At 38.7% G+C, this 15,160-nt stretch overlaps 1 protein-coding gene across 17 annotated transcripts in view; it reads left to right on the top strand.

The window, feature by feature from the left end:
* The window catches only part of LOC117231781 (forkhead box protein P1-like), a 245,733-nt gene extending 231,262 nt beyond the window's left edge, over nt 1-14,471 (top strand). For 11 of the 17 annotated variants that reach the window (XM_033490540.1, XM_033490530.1, XM_033490528.1 and 8 more), the window contains 6 exons: nt 150-226; nt 442-543; nt 5,014-5,189; nt 8,137-8,212; nt 8,364-8,476; nt 9,482-14,471. In XM_033490540.1, the coding sequence (XP_033346431.1) occupies nt 150-226; nt 442-543; nt 5,014-5,189; nt 8,137-8,212; nt 8,364-8,476; nt 9,482-9,731 (794 nt within the window). In that variant the 3' untranslated portion in view covers nt 9,732-14,471. Of the gene's footprint in view, nt 1-149; nt 227-441; nt 544-2,563; nt 2,695-5,013; nt 5,190-8,136; nt 8,213-8,363; nt 8,477-9,481 lie in introns of all 17 variants that reach the window. The other 6 variants (XM_033490535.1, XM_033490534.1, XM_033490531.1 and 3 more) reach the window with 3 other exon arrangements.
* The last annotated feature ends 689 nt before the right edge of the window (nt 14,472-15,160 follow it).

Genomic DNA, 15,160 nt, shown 5'->3' with positions numbered 1-15,160 from the left:
TTTAAGTAATCGTCTGAGACACGCGAAAAGAGATGGTGTCGATGAACTTTTACCCTTCGGCCGCGTAAGGGTTCCGCGTAACTCTTGCCGTTTTCATACTCATTACGTTTTGGAAAATGAAACAAGCGAAGCTTCTTGGTATATTTCAGAAATTCAACGAAATAGGGAATTTTACAAGAACGCCGATGTCAGACCGCCGTTCACGTATGCATCATTAATCAGACAGGTGAGTGAGAACCATTCGATACGCATTAGACATATTCCTTTAGCGTTCTGATTAATTCAGATATCGAATGAATTGTCCCCTAAGAGCGCCCCCTTTTAGATTTAATTTTCAAAGGAACACTCAAAGAAACCGGTGAGGATTACTTACTACACCTCCCATCTTTGTAAAATGATAAATTGAATTTTGGGAATTCTTCTGTTTTCTTTTTTTCACAGTCGATCATCGAGTCGCCGGAGAAACAATTGACGCTGAACGAGATCTACAACTGGTTTCAAAACACATTCTGCTACTTCCGGCGCAACGCAGCAACGTGGAAGGTATATCTTTTGACTATAATAAAGGAAAAATATAACAAGCGTTAAGCAGGATGCAGAGAAATGTAAAAGATCAAAGAAAAATGAAGGTACGACGGTCATCGAATTTAAAGTTCGATTCTTTCTCGAAACGAGTGTTTCAGTTCATTCGAATATTCGAATATCGAACATTCAATCTCGTTTCGGAAGAACGATTCGAGGATGTTATTTTATTATAGAAGTGATCACGTTGAATTATAAAAATCTTCGGCGTAAATAATTGATCGGAAGCGTGAAAATATCGGGAAAATTTTGTCAAAATGTCCTCGAACGATTCGGATGCAAAAATCCGCCGCGCTGCCATGCATTTAGGAAGTCTAAAATAATTTTCTCCTCTAAATGGATGAACTCAGCGTGGCACGAGTTATGCAACGTTTGATTGCAAGTCACAAAGACGAAATGACTGGTCGTGCAATTTGCATTTACGAGCAGATTAAGCTGAATGCGTTTTAACTAGAAAGGATGAGCTTTCAAGAATCTCAGATAATCTTACGTATTAATTTGAATTAACAGGCTAAGTGATGTGCCAAGCAGACGAGCTGGTAACGATAATTGTGTTGCTTTCCCGATTTAAGGGGGAGACTCGGTAACATGTGAAATATTATGTCGTATTGCGATTCGTTTGTCATTTATCAGAATGATTTCTGTTTTTCCATCGTATCTTTTCTTAGCCAGTAGTCTTGCAGCCCGTAATTAAAATCTTCTTGGGAGACTGTTACTCTAATTGGGATTTAACAATGATCTGACACGATATTGCAATAATGTAATTTCTGACTGAAATCATACGGCGATAAATCACAATTAAATCGTAATATGATAACATATGATACGCTTGTTGGCAAGAGTGCGCGCGCGCGTGTGTTTTTTGCGTGTGTGCGAGTGAGCGTGGAAGTAATCGACGTTTGCCATGAAGCTTCGCCTCGCATGGTTATGTGTATCTGAAAATTTTCAAAGCAACCACAGGTTTAACAACGGCTATCAGACAGAGAGGAGGCAGCCAGATTCAACGTCAAAGGATCCACGTTTTCCACGTCAGCGGAGGTCGTAACCTTCGACGCGATCTTCTCGTACAGTTCTTCCTAAATTTCTTACACCTATATACTTTTTTCATTTTTTTCTGATTTTCCTTTTCTTTTTTTTTTTTTTTTTACTTCTTTTGGAATTTTGTACGGCCCTGCGGCATGTATGATTGTTGTCGTTGCCCCTAGACTTAGATGACTAGCTGTGCATTAACGATAAAGGAATGCCACATTATACCGTGTATCTTTCGATTAATCGTTTTGGTTCGTTATGTCCTCTTACGGCCTTGTCATTGCGCGACCATCGCCGGGTATCCTTTGCTACTCACACACGACGTTACTTACTAATTCACTCATCAATCAGTTTCTCGGTTTTTCCCGGTGCTTTCCTGTTCTGTTCGAGCGGTTCGTTTGAGCCGTTTCTTAAACTTCAAGTTAAAGACAGGCTGCCACTTTAAATTTCCCACAATTTTATTTTCTATTAGCGCGTATTATTATTCCTGCCAATTATTACAGTCGGAGTGTATTAAAGTGATAGCCTGCAAGATATAGACATGTTCCTTCACAAAAAGACACGATACAGCTTGTCTAAATCAGAGCCAACAGAGATAATAGAGAAAGAGTCTCGTAATCCTTTACCTTCTCCGAGACAGACAAGAAAATCTCATCCATCCTCGTCTCATCTCAGCGTGTATCGGTTGTATCACCATCATCATCGTCGTCATCGTCGCCATCGTTGTCTTCGTCGTCGTCGTCGTCGTCGTCGTCGTCGTCGTCGTCATCCGACGCCGGGGATGACGGAATGCCGCCTGTATTAAAAAAAAAAAGAAAAGAAAAGCCAAAAAAGATACAGAAAAATTACACGCCATCGAATCGTGTTCCCCGATCGACAGCCGGCCTCGCGATTGAGTTGGCTTCGTTCGTTTTTTGCGTTGCTTATTTAGTCTGTGTATTATTTTGTATAGAACGCAGTGCGACACAACCTGTCTCTCCACAAATGTTTCATGCGAGTCGAAAACGTGAAAGGCGCCGTATGGACGGTGGACGAAGTGGAGTTTTACAAGAGACGTCCTCAACGCGCTTGCAGCACGACCGGGTACGTTGCCCCCGTCCCACCGACAAAAAAAATTCTACTGCCGCGATTTTTATACTCTTTACTACGTCTCTATAGATCTATTTACCTCTATATATATATTTACGACATATATTATATATATATCTTATTTATCTTTTTCTATCTTTTTCTATCGATATATTCATTATAATAATCTTCCCCCTTGGTACCCCCTCTCAAAATGGTTCTACCAACAACAAAAACCGGTTTCAGACCACAATCCGAAATAATCGGCCTCGGTCGCATCCTGTCTCTTTATATCTTCTTCTCCTTACATCCCTTGTGTTCCCCCCTCTTTGTTTTTTAATATAATAATATATATATTTTTATATTTCTAAATATTCTTCTGTCTTCTGTCTTTTTACATATTTATATAGATATTTATATAGATATATTTATACAATACTCTCTCACTTATTCGCTTTTACTCTCTAATTACATACTCGTACCGCTAACCCCATTTTCCCACGCCCATTCATGTTTATACTTGTCAAGTTTTTTACTATCTTTTTAACTTTTATATATATATTAATATACGTCTTTTTATACATTTTTATATATATACATTATATATATATCGATATTTCTATATATACATTTATAAATATTTAATAGTGTTTAATATTCTATTTTTTATATGTATACATATTTATATATATAGCTTCTTTTACATATATATTCACGTATTTTTCATAGCTATTTATATATATATACATATTAATAAGGTTTTTTTAATCTGTGTACGCTCGCATAACGCGTGCGTGCGCAAGCCTCATATGTATGTATACGCACATACACGCACGCTCTTCTGTGCATTTGTTTATCTGTGTACGATATATATATTTCTTGATTACCTACATATCGTGCCCTATCCTCACTTTTTTAAATACGTATATACCTAGTATATCTGTAGGTATGTTTCCAGACCTTTTGTGTACCTCATGCGTGCGCATTTCTCATACGTATAGATTTGTGTGCGTGTGTGTATATATAAACCATTTCTTTTTTCTCATACACCTGTGTACGCCACGATAATCTGTATTATCTGTAATTCGCTTGCGTCGTTTGTCCGTACGTCTGTCTCTGCTAACATCGTGCTTCCCGAGATACAATCGTTCAAATTTCATTCTTCTAAAAAACCAACGCACATACCAAATTTCGTGTATTTCATGGAAACTTTGATCTTTTAAAATTGAATGATTAAAAAAGACGAATGTTTTTTTTTCCTCTTATACAATTTCAAACTCATTTTCTCAACAAAATCCTCATCCACGAATAGGAAAAATAGAAAGATAGAATTCTTTTTCACGAATTGTACTCGGGAAATTAGCTTTGTATTGTGTTTGGTCCCTCGTGCGTGTGATTTTTTTACTTGCCCGTCTCTCGTGTGCGATGGTAGCCGTCAGTATGAAGTGTGAGAACGTGTTGAAAGGATGTGTGTTCGAAGATCGTGAAATTCGACGATGAGGTGGAGGAGAAGGAGGAGGAAAGGAGCAGACGCGAGTGATTGTGCGAATGTGGCCGACTTCATTTTGCTCTTGTGTGAAAGAGTACCGTAGAAAACCGTGGTGTGTGCTTTTTAACAAGCATGTGGGCTTTGCAGCGACTAACCGACCGAGAATTGGCAGGGCCAAAGTCTCTCTGGCCCGAGTCTAGTCTCGAATACCCGGAAGCCGGATGCGGGATATGCCAGTGCAGAGTGAGAACCGCTGAATTGCACTTGGTCAGGTAGTGAGAGGAAAATCGTCTTACTACGTATATTACTTTACGTTTGTTTTTTTATTCTCTACCCCCTTCTTTGCGAGTCTGTGCTGTCTTTGTTATTCTCTGGGACGCCGGGATTCGATCGAGTCGGGGGCCTTGCTCGATCATCGAATCCCTACTGGGTAGGAGAGGACGACGAGGCTAATTACGAGTTGTTAACGGCTCGTGATCTCGTCTCACGTTTTTACGAGATAATACGACACGTGCATGAGATCGAGAGTCGCGATCGTTTTACGTTCGAGAAACGGTCGTGCCACTCGAGGGCAACGTTTTTCGTTAGACGCTTTAAGAACGTACGCAGAAAGGAGAAGAGCGTAGAGCTCAGCAGAATAATTACCAAAAAAAAAAAAAAAAAAAAAAGGAAAAACGAAAGACAAAAGGAAAATCGAAACGAAAAAAAAAAGTAGAAGCTAGAAAGGGAAGGAAACGTAACCAAAAACCAAACGAAATAAGTTTCAACAGCAACAAGCAGAAACAACCTTTATCTTTTTTACTCTCTTTTTCTCTATTTCTTGGTGGTCTTGTCTGTGTATACAGAACGCGATCCGCACCAATCTATCATTGCACAAGTGTTTTGTGCGCTATGAGGACGACTTCGGGTCATTCTGGATGGTGGACGACGCCGAGTTCGTAAAGCGGCGGCATCTGTCCCGCGGCCGCCCCAGGAAATATGACCCAACCCCATCACCCACTCCACCCCACCTCTCCGCACAGTAAGCACTACCACTTTTTAGAATTCTGCTGGCTGGCTGGCGCGACGTTCTGACCTTACCGCGGTATTCTCTTGTAACGCGGCGACCGGGACGTTTTCGCTTGGTCGTTGCCTACATGAACGAACCACTAAACGCCCTCTCGAACCTGCTGCCTTTGTCGTTCAATCGCCAATCAAACGACCATTCACGTTATCTTCTATTATCTGTTATACAATAAAAAAAAAATAAGAAACAAAAGATTCATTTCTACTTTAATAACGTTGGAAGTTATTCGCGTGAAACTAGAATTATAGGAAAGTATATCGTTCGTGAATAAATTATACGTCGTGTCTGACGCAAAGCGGCTCATTCTACTTACTTAGCAGTTACCGCGCTCTTCGTGCAATCCTCTACATTGGAATCTCGAATATAACTCGTTGGAAAATGACTTCCAAGGCAGCAGGGAGTGGCTGTAAGCAGTTTATCCAATCCCTAGGAAACGAATTCCGCATCATGCCTGCCTCGAACGCCCTTAGAAATCCGTCTCCTCAGAAACCTAAGGATAAGTAGTACCCGTTCAAACCTTCCTTGATCTTCATCAGAGGTGCGCAATGTGCCATAGACTGGAACAAGAATGTTTTATTAACGCGTAATGTAACCTTCTTGGGTAATTTGGAACGAATGAAAAAGAGGAAGAAATGTCGGTTGCGTCCAATGTAAACGCAAGGGGGCAGGCAAGCTTTCGTCCAATTAAAATTTACAGCTGGTGCTTGTTAACGTTTAAATCTGCGCACCTCTGCTTGTGACGTCCAAAACAGCCCTCATATAGTACATCCCCGTATACGTCTCACTAGTACCGTAGCCCGAGGCTCTAGCACACCCGAGAGAGCTTAAATCCTGGACGATCCTGCAGGAGCCCAGCCACAGGACGATTGGTCCGTGCTGCAGGATCTCTGATGTGTTTAGTGGTTGCTCGCATGGATAATCAAGGATCCTAATATTCGTTCCCATAAGAATTAAAACAAAAAAAAAAAAAGAATAAGAAAAAATACAGAAAAAAGAAAAAGAATCCCCCGTAAGACTATCCTTACCACTGATAAAAAAAAAAACACTGTGCTTATAATTGTATGGTGCTTACGTAGTGGCGTTTGCAGTGTCTTGGGAGAATGTGAAAGTGTTTGCGTGGATAAACGTTTCGTTACCCTTCATTTTCAGATTTTTCTCCCTCTGTTTCGCTGTACAAGCTGGTTTACGATACGGCATCGCCATTAATTTCCTTTCATTTTTTTTCCTTTTTTTGTTTCGTTCGTTCGCAACGACCGTGCGTGAACGAAGCGTTTGTTGTATCGTTTTGGGTTTTTTCTTCTACTTCTTCCTTTTTTTTCTGTTCTTTTTTCTTTTCGTGTTTCGCTATTTTCAAAGAAACAGGCTGTAGCGTAGTAATAGATAGCGCAAATAAGTTGACGATAGAGTTCGTAAAGGGAAGGTGAAGCGCTTTTGCGTCATTTTCTTTTTTAATTAGCGTTTAATGAGAGGAGGCGTTGTTGAAGTATGTGTTTAGTTTATTTTTTAATGCCTCTGTCTCTCTATCTCTGTTACGGCGTTCACCGTTTTCTCTATTTCTGTTCCGCCTTTAGAACGCTTTTTCAACGTGAGAATGGTGTTCGGTGTGACTGATAATGTGTGTCAGGGCTACTCGCGCATGTGTAAATTGTGTAAATTAAGCGTCACAAACTGCAAAAAAAAAAAAAGAGATATCTCGGATGATACGGAATTCTCCATTCATCGCTACGACCACTCTCTTCTAACTCAAGGTACCTCACCGTTAACGTACTAACTTTGCAACTTCCGGTAATTTTTCTCTACTATTTTAATCATCATCTTTTTAAACATTTTTTAACGTATTTTCTATTTCTCTCTTTTTATATACTCTCTTACACACTTCCAACTTTTCCTCTCTAATACTACTATATTACTTCTTTCTTCTCTTTCACTCTACTCTACTACTACAACTTTCTTCTCTTTACTTACTGCGCTCTTGGTCACTTGATAAACGGCTCTAGGCATTCTTTTGATTCTTTCTATATTTTTCTTCGCATGCAACCAATCTCTCTTGCAATCGTCACATCGTGCTTCAACTTCGAATAAACGTGATATCTGTCGAATCCACTTGGAATATATTTTTTTATCGCTTTATCGTTTGCAAGAGAAAGCCTACTTTTTTCATTCGACATTCGTCGTTTGGAAAAAGTATCATGTTTCTCGGTCGGCACTCGATGCCTGAACTTTCACAAAGGATTTCGGTGGAAACTATGAAAGGGTAAGCACAGGTAAGCCTGAGAGCCGTTTACAAGCAAACGACGTCGTTTCGTACGATAAAAAAGTCGATGTATAATTTATTTCTAATTAGAGGAAAGGTTATATATGATATAACGAAACGGGAGCGCTATTTTTCACAATTTTCCTCTATATTTTTTATCTTAACCTCGCTCAATCTCAACCGAGCTGATCGTTGGACGAGTGAGGAACGTAACCGGTAAATAGGTAAGGGTTTTCGAACTCTCTTTTCCATTCTTTTTTTATTACATTTTTACTATATATTATATATACGTGTGTACATTTTTTCATATTATACTTCTCTCTTTCTCACTTTCCATTTTCTCTATTTCTCTTTCTCTTTCTATTATACCTTTACATATTGAAACTCGATCACACGTGCACACATTGTACACACAAGCTCTATCTTTACCCGCCCCGTATCCCCGTACCCTTACCCCTTGACCTGAAACCTTTAAATTCTCGAGAAAAGAAATTTATTCCACCCGTATACATCGACACAAACTTTAATAAAAAAAATATATATATATTTAAAAAAAACGTGCTTATATACACGCGTTTCTATTTCAGGAAACTATCGATAGGCGAATCTCGACGATTACTAATAGAAATTTTCTCTCTCGATATGTAGGGGTGTCCCGTCAAAAAGTCCAACCCTGACGCACAGCCCGACAATGTACGGTGACGCATTAAATGCCAATCTCCAGGTAACTGTCTAAAAAATACTAGCAATTCCTTTTTTCGTTAAATTGACGTGGATTAATTGAATTCAATACATGACATAACGTATCTTTCGTAGTTTCAACGATTAGGTAAAGGAACGGAATATTCGTGACTAACCATCTAATGCAATTTGAGTATTTCCAGGCGGCACTCGGGGACTCTAATATGGGATTTCTAAACAACTCGATGTGCACGTCGACGACAACGAGTCCCGATAAGGAGCACGTGTTAGCCCATAACGATCTAATGTGAGTGAGTCTTTAACGTGCAAAGTTTACGTTCCTCTTTCCAACATGCCGAATCACTATTTCTACTCCGATCCTTCTAAATTATCGTTCATAAATGACTGAATATCTGCGAATTTTTGGACAAGATATCCATGACAAAGTCTTAAGAACACAGGATAATTTTGTCTTACGATATCAGTAGCTACTAATGTCTTTCTTGGGTAAAAGAAATAAAAGGTTTCTTCTCGATTATTAATAATGGAAAATAGATACCAATTTCGCTGAAAATCAATTATTTATGGTTTAGTAAGTCAACGATGCGTTAATATACGCGATATCGAATCTTGTTAGATAAATTTCATTTTGCAATTGCAATACTCGTACTCGTGGAATTTTGTAACTTCTCGCTCAACACATACCACAGTGGAGAAAAGAAAATTCAAAATTGATTTCCACATATATACAGCCGTGCTTAAATATGTTAACGCACTGTTTCACTTGTTCTATACGTCCTTACGTGTACCACATATAGTACTGTACATTATCACGGTTACGAAATTGTCCCTAAAGATTTTTAATCGAATAAGGAATACCAAAGGTGGTTCAAGAATTGATTTTCTTCGATTTGGTAGATAGAACGTTTCAATTAAAAAGAGACGTATGAGTATTGGTAACTTCTGTACTTGACATTCTTCATCATATTGGTAATATCGCACTGGCTCGTAAAAGCATCTAAGTCTCATAAGACACGTAATCAACGTAATTCCATTTTAACCAATTATTTTCCCTACTAACTATCTTCTAAATCTCCTTTCTAACGCATTACTCGAACCCTCGTAATACCAAACAGCCGAATATATATCATCCAATACCATCTCATCCAATCGCGTTAACGAAAAAAGCCGAAGATGAAAAAAACCCAAACCTGATCCTGCTAACCAAAAAGACAGCATCCAAAAAAGATAGCGTCCCGAAGAAGATGGTGTCGGCACACGTAACCGAGCAGTTTCTCCGCAAAATCGACAGGTCACCGTTGGATGAACCAGCCGTGCACATAAAGCAGGAGGGCCAGAGCCCGGAGGGGGGCAAGCTCACGAGATTAATAAAACGAGAGCTGGTTGACGCGCCGACGGAGCAAGAGGGTGAAGAGGATCAGGTGGACGAGAGGGAGTATCCCGAGAGTCACGGGCACGATTCAGGACAGGACGAAGACATGGCCGAGGACCTGTCGATGGCGCCCGACATAATGACCCCGGAAGATCAGATCGAGGCGTAGTATCGTTCCTCGAGGAACGAATAGGTTCGAGCTGTCGCGTCGAAGTACGATCGTGATAGAAGAACGAGAAGAAGTAGCTTCTGTTCCTCGTCGATCGATGGCCAAGACCAGGGAAGCCAGAGGCGCGAATAATAATAATAATATTAATAATAATAATAATAATATGTAAGATGAACGAAGAGGGAAAAAGGAAGGTGTATGAAGAAGTGAAGAAGAAGAAAAAATTGACGAAGATGAAGAAGAAGAAGAAGAGAAAGACTCCGAAGAAGACGATGAAGGCCCCTAGGACCACCCAGCCCTCCACTCCTCCTTCGTAAGAGAATCCCCATTTATCATATCCAAGGCCGTGATACGTTTTATCGAGCGGCCCTTTAAAGGTAAAGGCAAAAGAGGAAGAAAGAATAAAAAAATTATAAAATATGAAACGTACTACTACTGTGTGCGTGATCGATCGCGACGAAACGTCGAAACGAGAATCGGCGAATATCGTGATATAGGCGGCGCGATCATTCGATCCATATCCTTACTCAAGCAATTGCGAACAACGATTGTATTTTCTGTTCTTCAATTCCGTTTCATTTCGGAACCGCGTATATATCTCTATATACATATATATATATATATATATAAAATATATATACATATACATATAACACTCTCTCTCTCTCTCTTTCTCTCTCTCTCTCTTTCTCTCTCTCTCTTTCTCCTTCGTGTACATTGCATTAGCCTGTAAACCGAATAAGGGCGAAAAGAAACGAATTGCATCCGCGATCTCGCTCGTAGCGTCTCGGTGGATAATGTTAATCGATAATTCTGTAACGAACACACGAGAAAAAGAAAAGAGGGAAGACAGTGCTATCTATAGTCCCCGAGTAGTCCTCGCCCGTTTCCTACTTTCGTTATCGCGCCGGTGCCTACGTGTACGACTGCGTTTCTGCGTGTACTAATCGCGTCTATCTATTTTTTGGACCAATTCGAAGATATAGTAGATCCATCCTGATCGAATAAAAATTAATTTTAAAATTAAAAAGACAGATCACGTAAAGGTCTACTCTTTATGGGAGAAATCACGTTTGACTTAGTCGAAATTTCTTACACGAACTGTTAGAAAAAATAAAAAAAAAGAAAAAAAGAAGAAAAAAAAGACGCGTTGAATGGAACACGCAGAACGTCTCAAAGATAATAATAAGAATGGCGAACAGATAGAGAAGGCTGGAATTAAGTTTAAGGAATAAATAACGAAGCTGTGGTGATAGCAGTGTTCTGGGTACGCGCGGGAGTGACTGACACTTTAGTCTTAAATATATCGTTCGTGGTAAATTAGGAATTTCGCGAGTATCAAAAGTCCTCCGACGTGATTCTAAAGGAAAAGGTACTTTCCCTTATATCAGACAACCTAAGCTTAAGAAAAATGTGTGCCGAGTATGAAACACGGCCGCGATCCCGGCGTACTCGTTCGCTGCTCTGTTGCTAATCACTGTATAGTTTAGGGGAAATTAAATGTAAGTAGTGTCGTAAACAATCGACGATCATAGACGTCGAGATAGAACGTACACGCTCGTGCTAACGATTTTCATCATTTTACCCATTAGATATTTCATCGTTCGGACCTTTCAAGGGATAAATAACGAGTGACTGAAAATAAAATAAATTAAATAAAAAAATCGATCGAGCGATGAAGAAAGTTTAGTAAACGAGATCGAGGACGATCGAGGGGGCAAACGAAAAATGATGGGATAATAATAATAAAAAAAAAAGCAAAAAAAATGAAGAAAGCGGATGCCGTGTGTGGACGCACTTATAAATAAATTAAATTACCATGTATGCATATACATATACATATATTAATACGTATACGTATCTCGGAAATTATAAGGAAATTAGATGTCGATGGCCCTGTTCTCCGTTTTCTATCCAACAGATCCTTGAGACAAACCCTCATTGAACCTTAACCTTTCCTTAAACCCGCGTAATCATGCTCGGTTCCGAATTTTTAGGAAATGGGACTGCGTCCAATTTTCCTGGACGGTAACTGTCGCGTCCAAAAATCGAAATAACGAGGAAAATAAATGTTTGGGGGGCCGTTACTCGTCGATCTTCGAGCCCCTGGATACATACACGTTCACACTCACAAACACACACGCGCATATACATATACATAAACACGGAAGTTTAAACGAAAGCGTGCTCAGGTCGGTACGAAAAGAAATTTTTGCCGAAGGCAACTCGTTGGCGAGTCGCCTGCTATCGAATCTAATTTATTATTTCAATGGTCGTTGACGCCACTAAATGTATGTAAAAATCGTGCGTGCCGTTTTTAATCGCGCTGCAGCGACCGGGAGACGATCGTGTGTGTGATATTATTCCGTTCGACCTGTAGCCATATATACACAGATGGTCTATACGTTTGTTTGTAATATTTTTGTAAATTAATTCGTTCCCGGGAACGTGTAGATAGGTTTAGAAGAATCGGGGATCCGTTACATTGTCAGGGTATTAATTGCTCGACGTAAGAGACTCTTCCTGAGTCGCTGTGGCGATTTGTGTTTAGCGTGTCAGTGACGAAGAATCGCGAGAAAAAAATAGGGATGGGGGGGGGTTCGATCGTTGTCAGCATTTATCGAGCGACAGTAATCGTAAGAATCCCATCGATCGATATTGTCTTTCTGATATCTTTACCGTTTTATTTCCGTTAGAAAGATATTAATCTCGAGACGTCCATATTAAATCGACTCTAATTAGTAATATTAGCACGGCGAGAAGCATCGTGTGAATTTTTTATTAGCTCGGAATAAAATTCGTTCAATTTATTTCAAACTCATCGATCGTGTCGCTCGATTATCTGGAAATTAAACGAGACACAGTAGTCGCGATTATAGTTTCTTTTTTCTTCTTTTCCTTTTTTTTTTTTCTTTTTCTTTGCAATTTGTTGATTCGTTCATTCCTGCGTGTTAGATACTCTGTCCATTCCTCATGTAACATAGTTAGCTTTTAGGACAAAGTTAAGTTTCGCCCACGCGTATTATTTCATAATAATTCCCCTGTACGAGACATCCTTCGATTTTCTATTCTAATCCGGATCCATCATCTTTCGACATCCGTAACTCTCGTTCGCGAGTGATCAGACATTCTGATTAGAGAGAGAAAGGGATCAAGCGTGGAACGAGCGTGTATGCGAGTGTGTGTAGTTGTCGCGTGCGTCATCGAACATTGGATGCCAAAGAAAACGAAGACGTTAGTGAAAAATAAGAGAAAATGTAATAGGGAAACAGTGAAAAAGAAAAGACGTTTATAAGAGAAAAGTGTTCATGGAGAAAGTGAAATGTATCGCGTATGACCGGTGCCGTTTTGGGCTCGCTTTCACGTAATGCTACTATTACTAATCTAAGACTACATGTATTGTGTATAATGGATTTAAGGACACGATATAACATAGAAAGACTCTCCTGTAAATAGTTGGAAGAAAAATGGAACTTTGTCGAGGCATTAGGGATTTGCGAATATTGCGTCACTCTGCGAATGAATGAGTTTATCGATAGTGTGCTATATAAAAGTCTATATATATAAATATAAATATAATTATAAATACACACACGAAGGAACACGACACACTATACACACGTACAATGCGTTGCGCGTATCTCCCGGCTGCATTTAATTTTTATTTTTAAAGTCACGAATTTCCGAAGAAAAGAAAGAAAAGTGAAAAACAAAGAAAAAACGACGACCGTTGATTCTCACGAGCTGGCAGCTCGAACAGAAGACACTTTCTCGTTTTATCGTATCACGATTGGTCGTGTCGCGAATAAAAGATGAATGGGCAAGCGAAATAAAAGGAGAGAGAGAAAAAAAAAGAAAAGAACAAAGAAAATTTATGAAAAGATGGAGGACGTTTGATCGATCGATTTCGTATAGATACGAAGTTATTTAAAGTCGATTCACGTAGCACGAAGATCGTGATTATTTCATTTCACGAATGTTTCTTTTTTTATGTATAGTAGCCGCTGTTACCTTGCGAATAATTCTATATTGTACATGTTTAAACGTTCCCTGTTATGTTTGTTGTATATTTCGAATAGGTCTGTAAAGTAAAATGAATTAACGAATGTTCGAATTTTTTTGTACGGGCGTAGGAAAGACGGGATTTAGCGTTACTATATTCACTGGTTCATCGAAATCTTCACATTTTATCGGCCAGATAATACTTCGCCTAGCGATTTATATTTCTTTGTTTTTTTATTACGTCGATGAATGAAAAAGATGAATCTTACGTCGCGTTCGTTGTGTTACGAAGTAATGACGAACCAGCGCGATCATATCAAATTAAAGGTATCGAGTGAACAGTGCTGAATCGATATTTTCGTTCGCTGAATGTTTCTTTCGTATAGATTCGAACGCTTTATATAGTAGTTATATAAAGAAAAAAAAGAATACGGTATCGCTATTTTCTACAAAAAATCAATTCGCGAATTGAAATCATTGTTTTATAAAGTGTTCCCCATTGCGTGTGTTCACTTAAAATTTCCGCGAAAAACACATGGCCGAATGGAAATTACTTGGATCATTGGGACATGCGAAGAAAAATCTATTTTTTAATAGAAGAAGAAAAAGTGGAAAAAGTATGAAAAAACGACGTATACAGGAAACGCGTTCGAGTTTAGAACTTTCTTGTTCCTCGAACGATTTTTCGAATTGTTCAGTATTATCCTGTGCCGTATGAAAAACGAGGAAGTTCTTTATTAAAAAAAAAAGAAATTTGCAAAGATCCGTGCTCTTTAGCTCATTTGAAAATTTCTAGGAAACCCTATCTGTCTGGATTTATTTTATTAAGTATTGTATAATAAGTTGCCTTGTAAAAATGTACCGATTTTACCGAGAAATTAAATGTGTTACTAAAAGAAAACCAATCTCTGAACTGTTTCATCGACCTTTTTTTTCAATAAAAAAAGGTAGCGAGATAGCAATTTATCGATTTATAAGTAGTTGTAATTGTAAGTAACGAGAGTTATCATTTTCACTGTACTTTCTTTGTATAAGACTGACATCGTTTGTATATGCTTACAAAGGGAAAAAGAAAGATATGATCTTGTTAGGTACGTCAAGATTTATACACGTAAATTAATGTGTCTACGATTATATGTGTTTAGATCACAGAAGGACTTATATCATACTGTAAATAGAACACTTAAGAAATCGCATTTTCTAGCTCGAATTAAGCTTTAGAATTAAGTCTTTATCTAATAGAATCGTCTTGAAAAGAATATACATACTTAATAAAACAGCAATTCGTGAACATGAGGATCCAAAGCTGTCTAAACTGTTTGTTTCCGAATTCCTTGTTTGTCATATTTAAATAAAAGAATTGCAAACAATTAGTAATCCGATAAATTCTTTCGTCAAATATTGTAATCTCCTTTCAGTCAGTTTCT

This window comes from Bombus vosnesenskii, unplaced genomic scaffold, assembly GCF_011952255.1.
Source record: "Bombus vosnesenskii isolate JDL3184/JDL3185 unplaced genomic scaffold, Bvos_JDL3184-5_v1.1 scf7180000013273, whole genome shotgun sequence".
Lineage (NCBI taxonomy): Eukaryota > Metazoa > Arthropoda > Insecta > Hymenoptera > Apidae > Bombus > Bombus vosnesenskii.
This window is presented reverse-complemented; position numbering and strand designations above follow the sequence as displayed.